The sequence below is a fragment of the Hypomesus nipponensis genome, chromosome 12, assembly GCF_054491055.1.
Source record: "Hypomesus nipponensis isolate SF chromosome 12, ASM5449105v1, whole genome shotgun sequence".
Lineage (NCBI taxonomy): Eukaryota > Metazoa > Chordata > Actinopteri > Osmeriformes > Osmeridae > Hypomesus > Hypomesus nipponensis.
Genome location: NC_140372.1, coordinates 13,445,871 through 13,464,109, shown reverse-complemented (window position 1 = coordinate 13,464,109; position 18,239 = coordinate 13,445,871). Strand labels below are relative to the sequence as shown.

At 48.6% G+C, this 18,239-nt stretch overlaps 1 protein-coding gene across 1 annotated transcript; it reads right to left on the bottom strand.

Moving 5' to 3' along the window:
• Positions 1-1,682: 1,682 nt before the first annotated feature.
• scml2 (Scm polycomb group protein like 2) lies at positions 1,683-17,061 on the bottom strand. The gene is made up of 14 exons (XM_084667722.1): positions 16,987-17,061; positions 14,277-14,414; positions 14,048-14,125; positions 13,848-13,918; positions 13,164-13,398; positions 12,626-12,714; positions 12,151-12,394; positions 7,563-7,855; positions 7,271-7,391; positions 6,857-7,060; positions 5,814-5,987; positions 3,534-3,668; positions 3,159-3,313; positions 1,683-2,996 (listed from the first exon to the last, which is right to left on the bottom strand). The coding sequence occupies exons 2-14, from the start codon at positions 14,296-14,298 to the stop codon at positions 2,871-2,873; spliced, it is 1,947 nt and encodes a 648-aa protein (XP_084523848.1). The 5' UTR covers positions 14,299-14,414; positions 16,987-17,061; the 3' UTR covers positions 1,683-2,870.
• Between the last annotated feature and the right edge of the window lie 1,178 nt (positions 17,062-18,239).

Genomic DNA, 18,239 nt, shown 5'->3' with positions numbered 1-18,239 from the left:
ATTTTATCCAGAGGTCTATTTTGCTAAAAGATCTAATCAAAGGTAAATTACCTTGATCAGTGGGGCCTCTCTGGCCCCTGACTGGGGCTAGATTAAAGGCGGTATTGCTGGACTCACTTGATGGTTTGTTACACATAACCATCTGGGAAGTTGTCTGTGGAAATTGTTTAGAAAGGGCAGGCATTTTCAAAAAATACTTGGCAAAGTGATTGGATAAACTCTATCACCATCTATCACAGGCTAACTTCAACCAAGTCCGTAGCTGCCAGTAGTTTCTCATAGGACGCCGATCCGTCCAAACCACTTGAGAAGATGGATTCCCGCATGGTCGTGATCTCGCGAATCCAGCTTTCTCACAAGGTTAGGATTTAAGGCAGAATCAGACTTTTCGACAGTCACAGTGTGTGAACAACAGCATGCAGTGCCCACCTGAAAAACACACCTGGCATATTGAGACATCATCTGTTTAAATACTGATCAGCGATGATCACTTTCTATCAATCTCTGTTGATGGTTTGTCCTACTCAGTTCGCGGTTTCAGTTTGGAGTTAGTTCAGCCACGTGCAGCACTTAATCATTTGGACTGTTTCATACTAAACTGAGATGCTTGCATTGGGAGGAATGGTGGTGTTTTAAGTTGCTGTGAGAGCTTGCGTCTGACTGTTTCCAGTGACCTGTAATGACATCATCGCGGGTACAGGTGGGTCAAATCGTCATCTTCAGTGTGACTGCAGCACATCCCCGGCTATGTTTACTAGCATATCTTGTATTCAACGAGAGATGTCAACATCCAAATGCTTCTGTTGCACTACCAATCAACAGTCCAACCCATCTGCGGAAAATGACGTTAAAGATGGATCCCCAGGCTGAGACCTGAGTCAGTTACCGACATCAGTGTAAATGATGTGCGTTTGAACTTGCACTGGAGAGGCTCTTGCCTGGGTGCACTGTTCTGGTTTCACGACACTGAATCAAATTCACCCCATGCTTTGTAGGTAGTATTTGACTCAGGTCTGCGATGGGCATGGGCAGTTTGTTTTAGCCACACAGGTTCAGGGGGTGACATCAGAAAGGACCTCGCTTAACAACATGCTTGTCAACAAGTGGAAGTAGGTATGGGACCACAGGAAGTGGAGGACAGTGTTACTGCGATGGGAACAGGACGCTCCATGCCCCACCTAGCTAGAACAGGACAGATTTGCATCCCAGACTTTTGTATTTTTGTACAAACATGTAAATACAACCTTTTTAACTAACAAAACACACAGACGAACAAAAAAAAAACAAACGAAGAAAAGTTGCAAAGATTTCTTTCTTTTTGTAAAATGTTTTCAAAAAGTTTACATGATTGATTCCAAGCCTTTGTACATTTGGGAGCGGTGCAACACTGAATCTTGTAGTGATTATTGGTTTATTTTGGGGGTGCAATTTTGTGGGGGTCATGACTGTATATCTGGTTCTGTTGGACAGTCTGGCTGGCTGCTTAGTAACTGTGCATAGAAACGGCCAATAAATGTGATAGCGTTGAAAATGGAGAAGGCGTCAGCGTGTTGTTCATGGGTTGGGGCGTTTGTTTGTGTTGGTGTGTCCGCGTTTGTGTTCTTTCAAGCAAGAGAAATGAATATTGATCTGTAAATATGGGTGAAGCGACTTGCCAACAGTCTCAAAGAAGAACCAAGGTGAACCGGGTTTAAACATATTTTAATTGGTGAACAGTAGTTGAACAAACAGGCATTTCTCTGGAACGTTCTGATGTCGAAGTGAGTGAAGTGTGCTACAGAACCATGGATGCCAATGCAGGAAGTTGTAAAGCACATCCAACGAGAGGAAGTCAAACGGAAAACCACAACATCACGCAAAACACTACAATAGAAAAGTCTCTAGAAAAACAAAGACCTACCAAAACCTGAGATTCACAGTAAAGCAAAGCGGTTTCAAGTATATCAAGGTTTCAACAGCTAAGAAAGCCTTGTAGGTGAAAATGCTATTACAAAAAGACTGCTTTTGAATATACAGTAAGTAGTTCATATTGTTCTGAAAATGATTCCTTTTGACACTGTGAAATGATAAATATTCAAAGACAAATGCTTATTTTCATAATTGTTCAGAACACTCTGCCCAGACCAGTAACTAAAATGGTAACATTCTGGCATTTGTGACAGAACACAGTTTATCAACACACTTTATAATAGTAATACAGAGTTTACATTTAAATCAGTCACTTTATATCGATAAAGTGATCCAGTTCCATTACAGTTTGTTTACAGTATAAAATCCGATGTTAAAAAAACACAACCTTTTTGGCTTCATTATGTACAAAAGAGTTTCTTCCCCTGTTGGACAGTAAAGTATCTTCTGCTACATAATTGTATCTTTTCCCCAGTACTGATGGGTTGTTTGTTTCTTGTTTGTTTGTAAATATTCCATCCAACCTCTCCAATCAGAAGGAAAGATATCATCACATGTCCTAGGGCAAAAGCTCCAATTGGGGAACAAATCACAGAAAAGTCTGTGTCCAATGAAAACACCTCACACTGAATGAACAGCCAATGAGAGTTGCCATCTGCAATGAGTTCCGGGGATTCCATGGTTATTTGATTTGGAGCGGTTTCACATTGAACTATGGACTCCACACATTCATTCACAGACATGTGACATTCTCCTGGCCAATGACAGGAAGCTCCAGGATCTGGTAGTGTGGCCTCAGGGCAGCGGGGTGGTAGGGGCTGAGTGTAACAGAAGACTAAAGCACGGATAGAGGTGTCGAGAGATCTGCAGGGGTGAGCAGCCCGTCGTCGTGTGTAAATGTGTGTGTGTGTGTCTGAGTGTGTGCGTGTGTCTAAGTGTGTGTGCGCGTGTGTATGGGTCCTCTACTGCTTCGTCTGTTTCAGTTTCTCAATGTGATTACACAATTTGAGGGCGGGGCCTAATTTAAGGCCCATGTACTTCATGATGACGTCACTCCGCAACAGCATCAGGGCCTTGCCGTCGATCTCCTGCACACACACAGACACAGACACACACACACGCACCACAGGGTATGTATGTTATACATAAACACCATCATCAAGTGTTGTCATTCTAAGTTTGGAACTGCCCCTATGAACACCGTGGAACACAGGTACGAAACAGGAAGCCAAGCAGGAAGTGTGACTCACGTGTTTCCTGAACAGCTCCAGGTGGGGTCCGAGCGTCTGTGGGTCGGCCTCGTGGACAAACCGGATGACGTCATCGACGGACCAGGATGCTGGGCCGTGGCCATCGGCTTCTCTGTCTGTGGTCAGGTGGTCTGGGCCAGTGGTAGAACTGGGAGCTGAGGATCATGGGAAACACACATGCAAACACACACGCCGTGAGTGACACGGTATAGTGTCTCCATTTGAATTCTCTGTAGTCACCAATCTGTTCCACTAGGTGGCAGTGTTAGGGTAGGATTTGGGATCCATTGCTCAGTGACTGTGGATCCCAAATCGGCATTGTTTGTGTGCATGAATGTGTGTGTGTGTGTGTGCGCGTGTGTGTGCGTGTCCTACCCTCCACTCTTCTGGCCTGGCGTGTGATCCCCAGCTCTGGGGCGTTGGAACTCAGGCGGCGAAGGGGCGGGGCTTGGCCTGGGTAGTGGGAGGAGTCGGACTTTGATAGGCCGTTCTCCCCGTGGGGATGGGGTTCTGGTTGGTGGTGGAGAAGATGGCACACACAGATACATATGGTCATTATCAGACATAGGTTTAGATATATTGTTACTATCAGAGAAATTATAGTTATCAGAGAGACCTGTCGATATCTCCCAATAGGGAGATCCAGAGATTGTCAGTATCAGTAAGACCTGTAGATATCAACAGAGCAATAGAGAGATCCAGATATATTTTAATCGTCAGAGAGACCTACGGATTAAGTGGACGATTCCTTGTGACGCTTTGGTGATTTCTTTCTGATTTGTTTTTCTGTTGTTGTACCAAAAAGGGACTTTCTGATTCCCATCCTCTGAAGTTTTATCTCTCTTAGTCGATATGCGTTTAAAGATGCTTTAATCTGGATTAAACAGTAACATGAAACAGGAAAATACACGTAATTTTATGGTCATGGTCCTATATAGCAAATATAGGTCTTTGTGAAACTTCTTATAACCCAATAAACACAATTGTGGCTAAATAAGTGTTAGCAATTTGTAGCATAATCAGGCATGACAGATATGAGATTCAAGGCAATACGATCCTAATCCTTATGGCTCTGCGTTATTTTACCTTCTCTGTGCCCTCGATTATACCCAATTCAGTACTTTTTACCAGTTTAAATATCTTAATTGCTGGCTAATTGTTTTTAGCAGAAAGTCTCTTTTTGGCGCAGCAACGGACAAAGACAAGTATCAGGGTGTTGAACATGGAGAGCAGAATGCCGCCTGGTGGTTAGCAGACATGATTGCAGACATTTCAAGTCTAGGCTGCAGAGGAAGCACTGGTCGTCTATGATGGTACGCCTCGATGATTTCACATTTTAAGGCTATGTGTGTTTATCTTCTTATATTTATGTTCACACATTAAAGTGTTACAGTGAATGTGTGTGTTATAATGGTGTGTCAATTTGCTGCAGTAGAAAATGCTAAGAAAATGTTCAACTGTAGCCTAAAGACTTTGTAATGTGCGACAAAGAGTGGTATAGAACCAACAATTTTTCCTATTTGAGATAGGTATTTCCTCTGAGTGTGGATTGTGATTGTACCATGACACAAGGTAAAAGAAAGGCGCATTTGAAGTTCCACTATAAAAATTACCGTAATGTAGGATAAGATCAAATTGTTACCACATCTAATTATCGGGGGATAGGTGGAGCGGGTGAATTTGCCTCCAGGTTTAAATCCTCTATGGATATGAATCCCCATTGGATAAGAAGCATCTGTTATATAAACACGTTCTTAAATGTTCCCCCAGTCTTTATTGCTTCTTTCCTCCAGTAGCATCCATTTGATCTTCACCCTTCTGCTGATATCTGTCGCCTGTTCTGCTATGCTTGTTGTCTGCTCTTCTGCTCCACTCTCAATATCGTGTGATCTGCCTTCAAATAAGAGGTGCCGCTTTCACTTCAGTCCAGGTTAAAGCAAAAACTTCTAATTCAATCATCGATGACATGGTTATCGTCATTTGACACGAGCTCCCCGGAAAAATGTTTCCTCAACCGTGCGTACTACATTTGCGACACAAGTGCCAATGGAAGTGTCAAATGCCCCCCCCATCACTACTGTCAATATCCCCCTTTTCAGACAGACACACATCCGACACAAGATTCCACCATTATCTGATAGATCCCATCTTATCAGGGAGATCTACAGAAAACCCCGTTAACAGAGACATGATTCTTATTGGCTAAAGATCCAAACTGTAGCTGCACATGGTTCTGACAGCTCATCAATATCCCTCCCTTTAATCTTAACTAACAACCAATAGGCAACAGTGTTTCTCATTAGGTAAACAGACAGCCTTAAACAGTCTGTCAATCAAACATAATTAATGCTTCAATAGGAAGCAGGAAGTAGGAGGCAGGATGTGGTCAAACGGAGGTAATCAGGTAGAGTGCTGAGGAGTGTGTTTGTGTGTGCAGGTTGGTGTTTCAAAGACAGAAAGAGAACATGTGTGTGTGTGTCTGTCTGTGTGTGTGTGTGTGTGTGTGTGTGTGTGCAGGCTGGTATTCGAGAGACCGTGAATGTGTGTGGGGTGTGCGAGAGGTTATCTTCTGTGGGGTGTGTGTCCGCGTGTGGGCGTTTGGAGAGGGGGGGGGGGGGGGGGGTGGCACACACACACGAGCGCTCCGGTGCTCACCTGTCCTGTTGCGGTCATAGGTGCGTGTGTGGTTGGCGTAGGGGCTGAAGGGCTGGGAGCTGAAGAGGTCGGAGGTCTTGAGCTGGTGACACAGAGTCTCCAGGAAGCGGAGGACGAAGGAGGCACTGGAGGCTCTGGGCAGCTTCACGTACTGGCTGCCTCCCTCCGAACGCACTGGCACAGAGGGAACACAGGCACACAGGCACACACCTCTTTGCTTTGGCATTACCGATCATCTATGGAGGAGGGAATCCCCCACTGGCTGTCTGGGTGTTTTGTCTCTCTGAGGGTTAGGGTTATTGGGGTTGGTTTGCGGGCGACTGTGAAGCCCTCTGTGACGTTGGGCTGGGGTCGTTTGATTTGATCTGATTTGACACCCACCTTCAGAATACACAGGGACAGAGACGACAGGGTCAGACGCACACCCTTTGAATACACAGGGGTTGGCTGAGAGACACTGGCAAACACACAAACGTGGCGCCTCCTACCCACCCCGAAACTGGGGGGGGGGGGGGGGGGGGGGGGGGGGGGTTCATTAGAGAGGGAGAGGGAGGGGACGGGGAAGCAGATGGTCCAATGAGGTTACCCCCCCCCGACCCCCCATTCCCAATTCCCTTGGGTCCAACCCCAGCCCCCTTCCCAGGCCCCCCAGGGAGACAACCAATCAGGACCTCCCAAATCAGGCTATCCCCACATATCACTTCCTATTAGCTTTGCACTGGTGACATCAGCTGCTGCTACAGGCTGTCCTCAGAACAGAATAGCCCAGGGGTTCTCACACACACACACACACACATTGTGGATCTTCCTTCTGCCTTAAACCAATTCCAGCTGCCTGATTGACTCCTCTGTGTGGCCCATTCCTTGTGGGAGAAGGAATAGAATTATCTAGAATTGGGCATACATATATGAATATCTCAATAGTATCTGTATATAGGATGCGTGTGTGTGTGTGTGTCTGCACAATCATTTACCAACAGGCAGCAGACTGTCCGACTCAATGCACATTTCAAAAACGAACCTATCAGGTTGCACGCTCTTACCTCTGATGACCTCTCCGCCGTCTGATTGGCTCTGTAGGAAGCTGTAGAGGGTGGAGGGCTGGTGGGCGGAGTCTAGGCAGGCCTGTACAGCCTGCTGGAGGACGGCATTGACAGGGGCGGGACCAAAGTGGTCAGGAAGCTGCTGGACCAACTTCCTGTCCAGGTGAGGGCCACAGTCGCAGTGCTTGTTCACGTAGACACACACTGAGGCCATGCACACACACACACACATACAATAATAACAATGAATAATAGGACGGATAGGATAGTAAAAGGATGGTGAGTCTTTCCTTTTCATTGAGGTTCCCGAAAAACATTCCACGCTATTATGGCACGCAATCAAACTGCATTCCTGGTATTGCTAGTATTCAGGGAGAGATGTGTGTGTGTGTGAATGTGTGTGCACGTCTTTACCTGTGGACCCCAGCCCGTGTCCATTGTTCAGGCTGTCTGTGTGCCCCTGGCTCCCGTTGCCCCGTCTGCTCTCAGAGGCAGGGGGGGGCCCGGAGGACAACCCCAGAAAGCGTGGCTTCCTCTGCAGAACACACCAAACACACCCCTCAGCTCGCCGATCACAGAAGCCCCTCGGAAAACAAACCCACCCCCCCAAAAAACCAACCTACCTCCCCACGCTCACGCACTCCAAAACCCTCCCCCCCCCCCCCCCCCCCCCCCCAACCTCCTTCCCCCAGCCTCTCCTCCTCACCTTGCTCCCCGGCTTGGGGCCTCTCTTCTTGTGAGGCCGCGGGGCCAGCGGGGGGCCGGTCCTCGGGGGGGCCTCGAGAGCGGGGGCCCCGTTGACGGCGGCCGCCGCGGCCGCTTCGGCGGCGGCCTTCAGCAGGGCGATGGTCTGGATCTTGGGTCGCCGGCCCCTCACCCCCTTCCTGACGGGCAGGGGGGGCAGGGGGTGGGGCAGCCGGTAGGAGGACTGCATGGAGCGCCTGGTGGGGGGGGAGGGGCCGGAGGACACGGGGGCCAATAGGGCGCCTGGGAGGGTGACTGGAAGGAGAGGACACAGCCAATCAGAAAGGGTTAGATGCGTGCAGACACAGACGGACGAGACACTCCCTCGTGTACCGGAAAATCCGGTGCTGATGATCAACTCAAATAGATCCAACCAAATGTCCTAGACAACAGCAGAGAGGAGACAGGAAAAGGGATAATGGGAGGAGAGGAGGGAGAAGAGGAGGAGGAGACAGGGGCACGGAGGGAAGAGGGGGCGAGGAGAAGGAGAAAAGGCAGGATTCTGTCACTGTGTCACTTCATTCACAGAAGGCGTATGGTTTTCACTCCGTCATCGGTGATTGGCAGGTCTTTTGTCCCCTCCCCTCCCCCATGCAGCCCAGAGGTCAGGGGTCGTTTCCCCGGGAGACCAGGCAGGTAAGCCCTCCCCACTACGAAGATGCACAGAGCACCTGGATTACACATCGCTCTCCTCTCTGCTCCTCTCTTCCCCTGGCTTATTTCTTCGACTCATTTCCTTTCCCCTCCTCCTCCTCTTCGACCCTCTCATTCCTCCCATCCCTTCCTCTCCTTTCCTACTTTGTCGCCAAGTCTCACATCCCAATAGCCAAGTAAGAAGTTGCCAACAGCCAGTCAAACACCCTCCACCCATCCAGTCCATCTCCACCCATACCTCTCCCTCCCTCCCTCCATCCCTCCCTCCCTCCATCAATAGAGGAAACCCCCCAGGGGGATAAAGCAGAGAGAGTGGCATTATGGGATACAAGTCCCCAGCATTCAATCTGTCTGCATAATGAACTGATGTGTATCTCGTGTCTGTGTGCGGGGTTGGCGGGGCGTTTGTCATTTGGAATCCAAGTCCCTCCTTGCCTTGAATGGAGATACTGCAGTGAACGCGCTGCCCACCGATCCAATAATCCAATTCCAATCCAGTGCATGTGTGTACGAGGCTTTCTCCCATGGCCAGATTCCCAGAAGCCCTGACTGGATGAGCTCTCTAAACTGACCAATCCCAGGAGGGTTTAGGGTGTAGTCAGCAGGTACAGAGGTCTTCAATAGCAGCCAGTAGTGATGAGGAAGGATATGTCACTTTGTGCTACCAAGAACCAAACGCCCACCAGGTCATGGCATCGACGAGGCCCCTTCTTTTACCAGGACCTTGACAGAACCTCTCTCCCTCTGCGCTGGCGTGTCTCTCTGTCTCCTGGTGTAGGGGCGTCTTTCAGACTACACTGCAGTGTGGGGCAGGGGCATATGGACCTCATCACAACTCTGTGATTCTACTGTGACCCAGTGACCTGAGTGGGCCACTGCCGGGGGCTGTGTGTGTGTGTATGGGTGTGTGTGTGTGTGTGTAGGCGGGGGTGGGTGATGTGTGAAGTGTGTGTGCTGGCGGACTGTGGAGTGGGTGAAGGATTTGGGGTTCACCTCTAGCCTAATCGCCCCTCCCCCCTCCTGGAATATTTGACGGGGAGGGGGGAGAGGGGGGAGGGGGAGAGGAGGGGGTCCGGGCAGTGTTCACTCAGGAGAAGGAATGACAGACGGAAAGAAAGAAAGAAACATGAAGAAAGAGAGGGAGTCTGGGAAGAAACATAGAAGTAGACCAGTCAGAACAACCTCATAACCTAGAATGTCATCCACCTTCAGCACAGACACAGACCAGACTAGCTGCTCTATAATACTACTAAGATTACTCACTCAGACCAGACTAGCTGCTCTATAATACTACTAAGATTACTCACTCAGACAAGGCTAGCTGCTCTATAATACTACTAAGATTACTCACTCAGACAAGACTAGCTGCTCTATAATACTACTAAGATTACTCACTCAGACAAGGCTAGCTGCTCTATAATACTACTAAGATTACTCACTCAGACAAGGCTAGCTGCTCTATAATACTACTAAGATTACTCACTCAGACAAGGCTAGCTGCTCTATAATACTACTAAGATTACTCACTCAGACAAGACTAGCTGCTCTATAATACTACTAAGATTACTCACTCAGACAAGACTAGCTGCTCTATAATACTACTAAGATTACTCACTCAGACAAGACTAGCTGCTCTATAATACTACTAAGATTACTCACACCGATAATTAGAGTTAAGTGTCTGTTCCCTCCTTTTCAATCAATCATACAACTCAAATACAACCTCTATACAATCTCAATACCATCACTTTACTACTATACACACCATTTCCAACATGCAGTCTGTTGCACAAAGATCCCCCTTATTCCTTCTCTCAGACTCGTTCACTACAACAGTGTTTTAAGTGTGAGAGGCATACATGCACACGGACAAACACCCACGAAAGCACTTTCTCAAACATCAAGGTCACAAACACGCACAAAAATACACTCTCTCTCTCACACACACACACACACACACTCTCTCTCGCACATAAGTAAGACAGAGGTTTTTCTCAGGGTGGAAAGTGACTTCCTGCTAATGTAAAAATAAATAAAAAATTGCCCGTTAAAAGAGAAAGTTCGAGGGTGAGAGGAAGAGAGAATAGAGGCGAGGAGAGAGCGATAGTGAATAGATGGAGGAGGGCAGAGAGAGAGAGAGAGAGAGAGAGAGAGAGAGAGAGAGAGAGAGAGAGAGAGAGAGAGAGAGAGAGAGAGAGAGAGAGAGAGAGAGAGAGAGGAGAAGAGACTAAAGGGAAAACCGAAAAAGGAGGACTAGAAGTCGGTTCAACGCTGCACATTCTTCAAGAGGAAATGACACAGACAGAGAGAGGCAGACAAGACTTACCAGGCCAGCACACGGGTCAGGGCTTCCTCTCTGACACAGCAGCAGAGTGCTACAATCCCCAGTAGGAGCGGCAGTCACCAGCAGTGGCAGAGTATCTAACCCTTCCGTAACCCCGCAAGCAGTTCCTCTCTGGGCCCCAGCTGGTTGCTGCTAGCAGTTAGCCCCAGCAAGGAGGGAAAAGAACCTCTAGAACACTGCTCTCTCTCTCTCTCTCTCTCTCTCTCTCTCTCTCTCTATTCCTCTCTCTCTCTCCACCTCTGAAGATCTACCTCTTTTTCTCTCTCTCTCTGCTTTCCCTCAAATGCTCTCTCTCTTTCTCTCTTCCTCCAATGCTCCCTCTTTCCTTCTCTCTCTCTCTCTCTCTCTCTCTCACTCTCTCTCCCACCAATTCTCTCTCTGCCTCTCTCTCTCCCCGGCACTCGTCCACAACAAAGAGCACGCTGCAGCTAGCAGAGCAGAGCACTCCCTGGGTGAACGAGCCCGGGGCTGATTAGCATAGGGGTGGGGGGAGGGGGCAGCAGTGAGGGAGGGGGGGGGGTGGGGGCAGAGGGGGGAGGGGCCCCTTAGCCCTTCAGCGTGTTATCAGTGGCCCATATTGACTCTCTCCGGCAGTCTACTGAGTGGTGTGTGTGTGTGTGCCTGTGCATGTTTGTGTGGTCCGAGATTGCGTGCGTGTGCTTGGCGGGGGGAGGGGGGGGGGGTTAGAAAGCAGAGGGGGTGCGTGAGGATTTGAAAGACAGGGGGGGGTTTGGCGGTGAGGTAGGGGGTGGGGGTTCAAATGGATCAGACTGACTGAGGCGAGGGGTGGGCATGCATTAGCCCCCCCCCCCCTGGTGTAACCCTAGCCTATTGAGACCAGGACACCGAGTAGAGTGTGGGATGCACACACACACAGAGGAGAGACAGGAGTTCTCAGCCCTGCTAAACCACCCCGCAGGAATCCCCAACTTGAACGCCCCCCACCTCGCACACATACATTACAGAGGTGATGGGTCTATTATCACCTTTAAAAGCCTCCTCTCGCCTTGAAGACACGCACAGAGACCGAACAATAAACCCTCAGATAACAGTCAACTCGTGACGGCCTCATCTAAAACACAAGGATGCACACACACACACACACCAAAGTATACCTCACAAAAACACACATATACAAGACCCAAGGCCACCAACTCAAAACAAGACACCAACAAACAAACACTGCTGCTGCTACATACCCCCCCCCCACACACACACACACACACACACACACACACACACACACATAGAAACTGGAGATAGACCAAGCTAGGATTCAGCTGATCCCATATCTGTAGAACTTTCTACTGTCGCCGTAGCGATGAACACAGGAAATTAGTTGTAAATACTATCCGGGGAGGAGGACCCGATAGAGACCACGGACAGAAATGTAACCGACACCATCCATCAAGTGCACAGCAAACACAAATCACATACACATGCATGTCCATACAAAACAGGGTAGAGAACTCACACACACACAGAGTGCGTCCGCAGATCTGAGGAAAAGCTCTGGCGCGCTCTGCTGGTAAAGGGTGGCCACGACACTTACAGAAATTTCCGGGTGGCTGGATGCTGTGTTTGGTGAGGCAGCACCAGCCCACAGGGAAGATGTCTCTGCTGTCGTAGCTGCACCAGTAGTCGAAGGCCCCGCGCCAGCCGTCGAACATGACAAAGATCTCCTCGCCTCGCACCTCGCCCACGGTGGCGGGGCAGATGAGGTACGGGTTCTTTCTGTCCACCGCCTCCAACTTCATACCAGGCTGAAAGTGGTTCTGGGATGGCCTGGAGGGCTCCTGGGTGAGGGAACACGCACACGCGCACAGAGGAAGAAAACATGCAACCGTGCAAACACACATACAGGGACATGCACTCCCCCCCACACACACACACACACACACACGGATAGGTGAGAGTGGAGTCCGTTTTGTTACTTTGTAAAAAGGTAGAAAGTAGTGGGCTGTGTGTGTGTGTGGGGGGGGGGGAGGGAGGGGTGGTGTTAGTGAAGGGCAAAGAGAGGGGAGAACCTTCTTGAATGCTGCAGTAGGGGCCATCTCTGCTCCACTCAATGTCCTCAGGAGGAACATGGGCCAGGACGAGGCATTCATCCTAAAGCCTAGTCATATACACAGACACACACACACACACCACACATACACACCACACACACACACAAGGGAACAATGCCAAATCAGCCTGTTCAAGACCTGAGCAACACGGACACTGAATCATTATCATATCACAACAATACACATGATCAGCATCAAAAAATATGATTCATGATCAAAACAGAAACGATAAGGAGCACCTTGCCCACGATATTTTATAGCTCTGGAGAAAAAAAATCTTCACTCGAAAGGCCAATTTTGAGTGAAGAATAGAAGGTAATTCTTCCATTACCCTTCTATTATTCACTCAAAATTGGCCTTCTCAACCTTTTTGAAAAATGAAAGAAAAAGGTGCAGTGGTCTCTAATTTTTTTCCAGAGCTGTATATGTTTTCGTTCAAATCTATGGATGGTGTATTAAAAGGTACTCCTGAACCAATCAGAGTGCAGCATTCTACCTAGTGGCGGCTGGAGCATGTCTCCCCTTCTCTCGCAGCTGCCGATTGGCTGGATGTCAGACGAGTCCACCAATCGCCAAAAGTCGTTGGTGTTGTCGCTGCCGTCCAGGCGGAGACGCAGGCGCGTTCCCATCATGCCCATCACCGTGGCGATGGAGACCGAAGTGGAGTTGCGGGGGTCCCGAGCCTCTAGCTTCATGCCCACCTTGAAGTCGTTGGTGGGCGGGACCCTGGACTGCAGACAAGACTGGGTTAGCGTCACAATCGCTTCCTCCCTCACTGGTCAGCCATGGGCATCGATCTCAGCTCCTCTGACTCACACCTGTACCTGACCACCTTTCATTAACACCAGCCACCACCTAAAACCTCGCAATTCCAAGGTGAGGACGGATTTATACTGAGAACAAGAGAGAGAGAGACAGGGATAGAGATTGAGAGAGAGAGAGTGAGTGAGAGAGGCAGAGAAATAGTGAGAGCAAGGCCGAGAGAAACAGTGAGACGGAGGGAGAGATCAAGTGAGAGACGAGAAAGAGACTGAGAGTGAGAGGGAGAGAGAGAAATATTGAGAGACCGAGAGCTAGAGAGTGAGAGAGTGAGTGAATGAGAGACAGAGATATAGAGTAAGAGAAACAGAGAGAGAGAGAGAGAGAGAGAGAGAGAGACCGCTTGGGAGAGAAAGCGTACCTGTCTGAAGCAGCAGGGAGAAGCAGCGATGGAGGAGGTCTCTCGCAGGTAGTCTTCCCAGCTGAAGGGTTCTGGGTAGAACAACAAGTTAGTTAGACGAACCCAAGGTCCATGGTCACGTCAACAGAGTGCTCTAGGGTTCTCCAGCCGACACACGTCTGCGAGGAGAACCAGAGTCGAGAAGTGAAGGCGTCACCAACCAGAGTTGGACTTCTCCCCAGGAGAACCAGCCATGGTGGTGCTTCGGCCCGGCCTGTCTGTTCTCTCCTCTCTCTGGTCTGGAAGACACATGCAACATCGCTATTGTTGTCGCTGTTGTTATGGTTCTCATCGTTGCTCTTGTCGTGTGAGTCCAGTGACTGTCCTTGGAAACCATGAAAAAACATCAATCCGTCTGTCAATCAACCGATCGACCAATCAACGGCATACCTCTCAGAGGAGTCCTGCCCATGGTGTCTGGTACCTGTGACCCCAGACTGGAGACAGGTCACCCAGGTGACCTGCGATGACCCCCAGGTGACGAGGATCAGGTGACTGGCGACCCCCTAGACCTGCAGCACAGAACGCCTACACACACACACAACACACCACACACACACACACACAGAGAAGTACACCTTAAACTACACAGACCCTAGTAACACACGCTTTGTAGGTATGGGGATGCAAAATAGCAACACACACACATTCTCAAATGCTGCCACCACAGAAGAAGACAGGGGAGGTCTGGTGGGTACGAAGGAGGAAGTGTAGAATCGGGCAGAGCCTTAGTCGAAGGCTGGCTTCACTCTGGCTGAGGTGTGGAGGAAGCCTGATCCAGGTTGTACATCCACAGGGTGAGAGGGCTTTGTTGGTCTGCCCTGGTAGGAGGCTTTATGGCTAGCTACAAGGTCTCTTTCCACTCCAATGTCTCTCTTTCCCTCTCTCTGTCTTACACTGTAACTGCCCTCCAGGGATCAAAGCAGAGGTGCTCTCTCTCTCTTTCTGTATTCCTCTCTTCATCTCTCTCTCTCCCGCTATTTGCCCTTTTCTCTGTTAGCGTATACCGTTTCTCCCTCTGGCTCTGTTCTTCTCTCTCTTTCGCTGTCTGCATCTTGGTCTCTCGTTGGCTCACTCTCTCTAGCTCTGTCTCTTTTTAGCTCTAGATTTCTCCAGCGCTCTCCCTCCTATTCCCTTTCCCGATCCCTGCCTCGGTGCTCCTGACGTCGGTGACGTCTCCTTCTGTCTTTCTCTCTTCCTCTACTCTTTCTTAGCGTCAGTGACGTCTCTTCCCTCTCCCTCTGTCTTTCTCTCTTCCTCTTCTCTTTCTGAGCGTCGGTGACGTCTCCTCCCTCTCCTTCTGTCTTTCTCTCTTCCTCTACTCTTTCTGAGTGTGTCTCTGCTCTTCCCCTCCCGTCCCCTCCCCCTTCCCCTCCCCAGCCAAGGGTCTTATTGAGACAGTAACCATAAAGATTCCAGAGCGGGCCTGTTTGAAGCAGAGAACCCCTTCGAGACATGAAAAGGATTCCACACACTCCCATTATCAGACCTCGCCTGCATTCTCATTGGTCGCCCTCCTTTCAAGGAGGGGGGAAGGCCACGCTCCCGTGATAGGAAGTCCTTAATAAAAGGTCCGGAACCAAACCAAACTAACCTGAACCACGAAGCCACTACAGAACTTTACAGGCCTGGGGTGAACTGATTCTGGAACCGTCTCTAAATAACACTAACACAGAATCTGAGAGACTGACACACTAACCCGAACAACGACAGAGACTGGACACAGTCAAATCAGATTTGTGATCAGTTGCTGTAGGGGGAGGGGAGGAGGTTTATGACTGGTGGAAGGTGTCGTTAGCTAGATTACACTTCCTGACCACAGATGGACCACAGAAAATTCAACTGGATTTGAAGGAGCATTTCAGCTACAACACTACTGGCATGCATAGCTCATGTCCAAATCCTTACAGCTCTCCCTCCCCCACCCCTTCATACTGAGGAGTGAGTTTAACAAATTCAAGTCTCAAATCTACAAATAATTTGGGTTCAGCATCCCTATCTAGGTCTAGTCCCACATAGGTCTAGCTACAGTACATATGTCTCTACTGTCCTATTTGGTTTTAGTTTTTTTGGAATAGTCTTAAAATATATATTTAGTCTCAGAATCTAATCCCAGAATGTAGATCTAGTCTAGGCTAGGTAATGGCTAGGTCTACAGTATCTATATTAAATAATCACACTATTTGGTTCTAGCAACAGTATCTCATGAGGAATCAGGTTTAGTTACCTATAAAACACAATACACTGCAAGTCAATTCCCCCAAAACAATCGATTGAGCACAATCGAGTAGGCAATTAGGCCTACTAAGCGCTATAAACACTGTACTAAGTACTCAATAACAGAACGCCAACACACACACAAGCCACAACTTAGATGCGCCGATGGAGAAATAGTTACACATATCCCAACAATCTCTCTGCGAGTTGCTCAATCGTCCAGATGAGGCCGCTAAGTAATGTCAAAGGTGGAGCAGCCCTAGGGGGCGTGTCCCCGCCTCGAGTCGGAGGTGATCACCTCCACGGTGGGCGTTAACTGAGTATCATGCTGCGAGGTGTCCAACACCGACTGTTGTTATTACTAAAACAACAACACTGTGATAACAGTATAAGGAGTTGCACAACACCATACTGCATTCACTCAATGACCGAAAAAAAAAACACAACCTTCAATAACCGACGTATTAGTCTGAAGATTGGTTTATATGAATATGGTGACTCTTAACGCAACTAACACCGCGTGCTGAAGTGTGTGTAAGTGACGCATTTTGTTGATAAGCGTTCTGTTCACGTGAAATGTGTTGTCTGAAGGCTATGCGAGTCGGTCTTACGCTTCCTCGTTCTCGTTTTTTTTTTTACTGTATAAAGTAGTACGTTAAATATACAGGTCCACTGACACGCAGCAAATCTAAACGAATAGCCAACGGTTGCTAGATTGTGGCGCTGGAAAATACGCACTGAATTGACAACAACACACACTTGGTTTTTCCTTTTCGTCACTAATTCTTGGACCTTCGGTTGACACAATACACGCCACTGCACAGCGCCGAGTGCGCTTCACATTGCTGAAAACGTCAAAGGAATGAAGCACCTCGATTCTCACCGTTTGGAGAAGGTATTCCAATGCGATCCTTCAGTTTCCATCAGATGTGGGTCGCCATATTCAGAGCAGAGCATGTCTTCGCGCATGTCCAACAGGGAACTGCAATTCACGTTGTAAACTGGAGCTTTAGCTGTAGCATTAAATAATCATAATTACGTCTCGAATGTGGCTTTTCTTTACGAAATGACACAAGGAAACGAAAAAAGCTTGAATAGCTTGAATGTTTTTTCAGTTTAGTCTTTTTCGGCACCGAATGACTATATGACATTGTGTGTGTGTGTGTGTGTGTGTGTGTGTGTGTGTGTGTGTGTGTGTGTGTGTGTGTGTGTGTGTGTGTGTGTGTGTGTGTGAGAGAGAGAGAGAAAGAGAGAGAAAGAGAGAGAGAGAGAGAGAGAGAGAGAGAGAGAGAGAGAGAGAAGCCTAACCATCTGAGGTGACAACCAGACAGGTCAATACAGCAGAGATAGAGAGGGAATCCGTCTTAGCCCGCTGTACTGCATTGTTCTAGAAAAAAAAGAAACCTTTTACAGGTATGCTCGGTGAGTGTGACGTCTCAGACACAACTCTCTGGAACGCTCAGGATGCGATCCCGCCCCCTGGTCCACATTCCCGGTTCTGCTGTGTTGCTATAGGCTGGAGGGTAGGAGGTGTATGTTAGGTGGTATTTCCTCTTGTTCTATTGGTTGAGAGTGCTGCCACTCACAGGAATGCTGGTGCTGCTGGTTGGAACGGTAACGGTACGGTACCAGGATTGGGCTGCCAGCTGTATGCTGAACGCGGTTTTGGATGATAACAGTATAGGACACGTCGCAATCAGGAGATGCAAGCGGAATCTCGCTGTTCATTTCAAAGATTCTAGTAAGTGTTCATATCTATAGTGACATAGCGATGTATTGTGAATCTGTGTGGTTTCATATTATATTGGGTGTGTTAAACTAAAGCCACTTAATCTTTCCTGAATGTGGTGCTGTCTGTTAGGTTCGATGCTTAGCATAGACCAAACGGCTGAGCGCATATCTAACCTGAGGCTTTTTAACATAATCCGTCTCTGTCACCAAGGAGGATGATAAGCAGGTTGTGATAAACACGTTTATCTCGTTGAAATATTTAAGGTGAGGTCTACATGATGCGCGCGGTCGTCGTGATCGATATGTTGCATATGCATTTTATGGCGATGCAAAGAGTGTGGGCTGGAGCGTGTGGATAGCACTGGAATGGTGGATCATAGCGCGACGGGGAGACGCAGTTTTATT

What these genes read in the sequence shown, in the direction of transcription:
- scml2 (XM_084667722.1), bottom strand. Translation starts at nt 14,298, where the DNA reads ATGGGCAGGACTCCTCTGAGAG. An exon ending in ACACGGGCTGGGGTCCACAG is followed by an intron (nt 7,061 to 7,270) that starts GTAAAGACGTGC and finishes GCATGGCCTCAG; the next exon opens with TGTGTGTCTACGTGAACAAG. An exon ending in CTATGACCGCAACAGGACAG is followed by an intron (nt 3,669 to 5,813) that starts GTGAGCACCGGA and finishes ACCACCAACCAG; the next exon opens with AACCCCATCCCCACGGGGAG.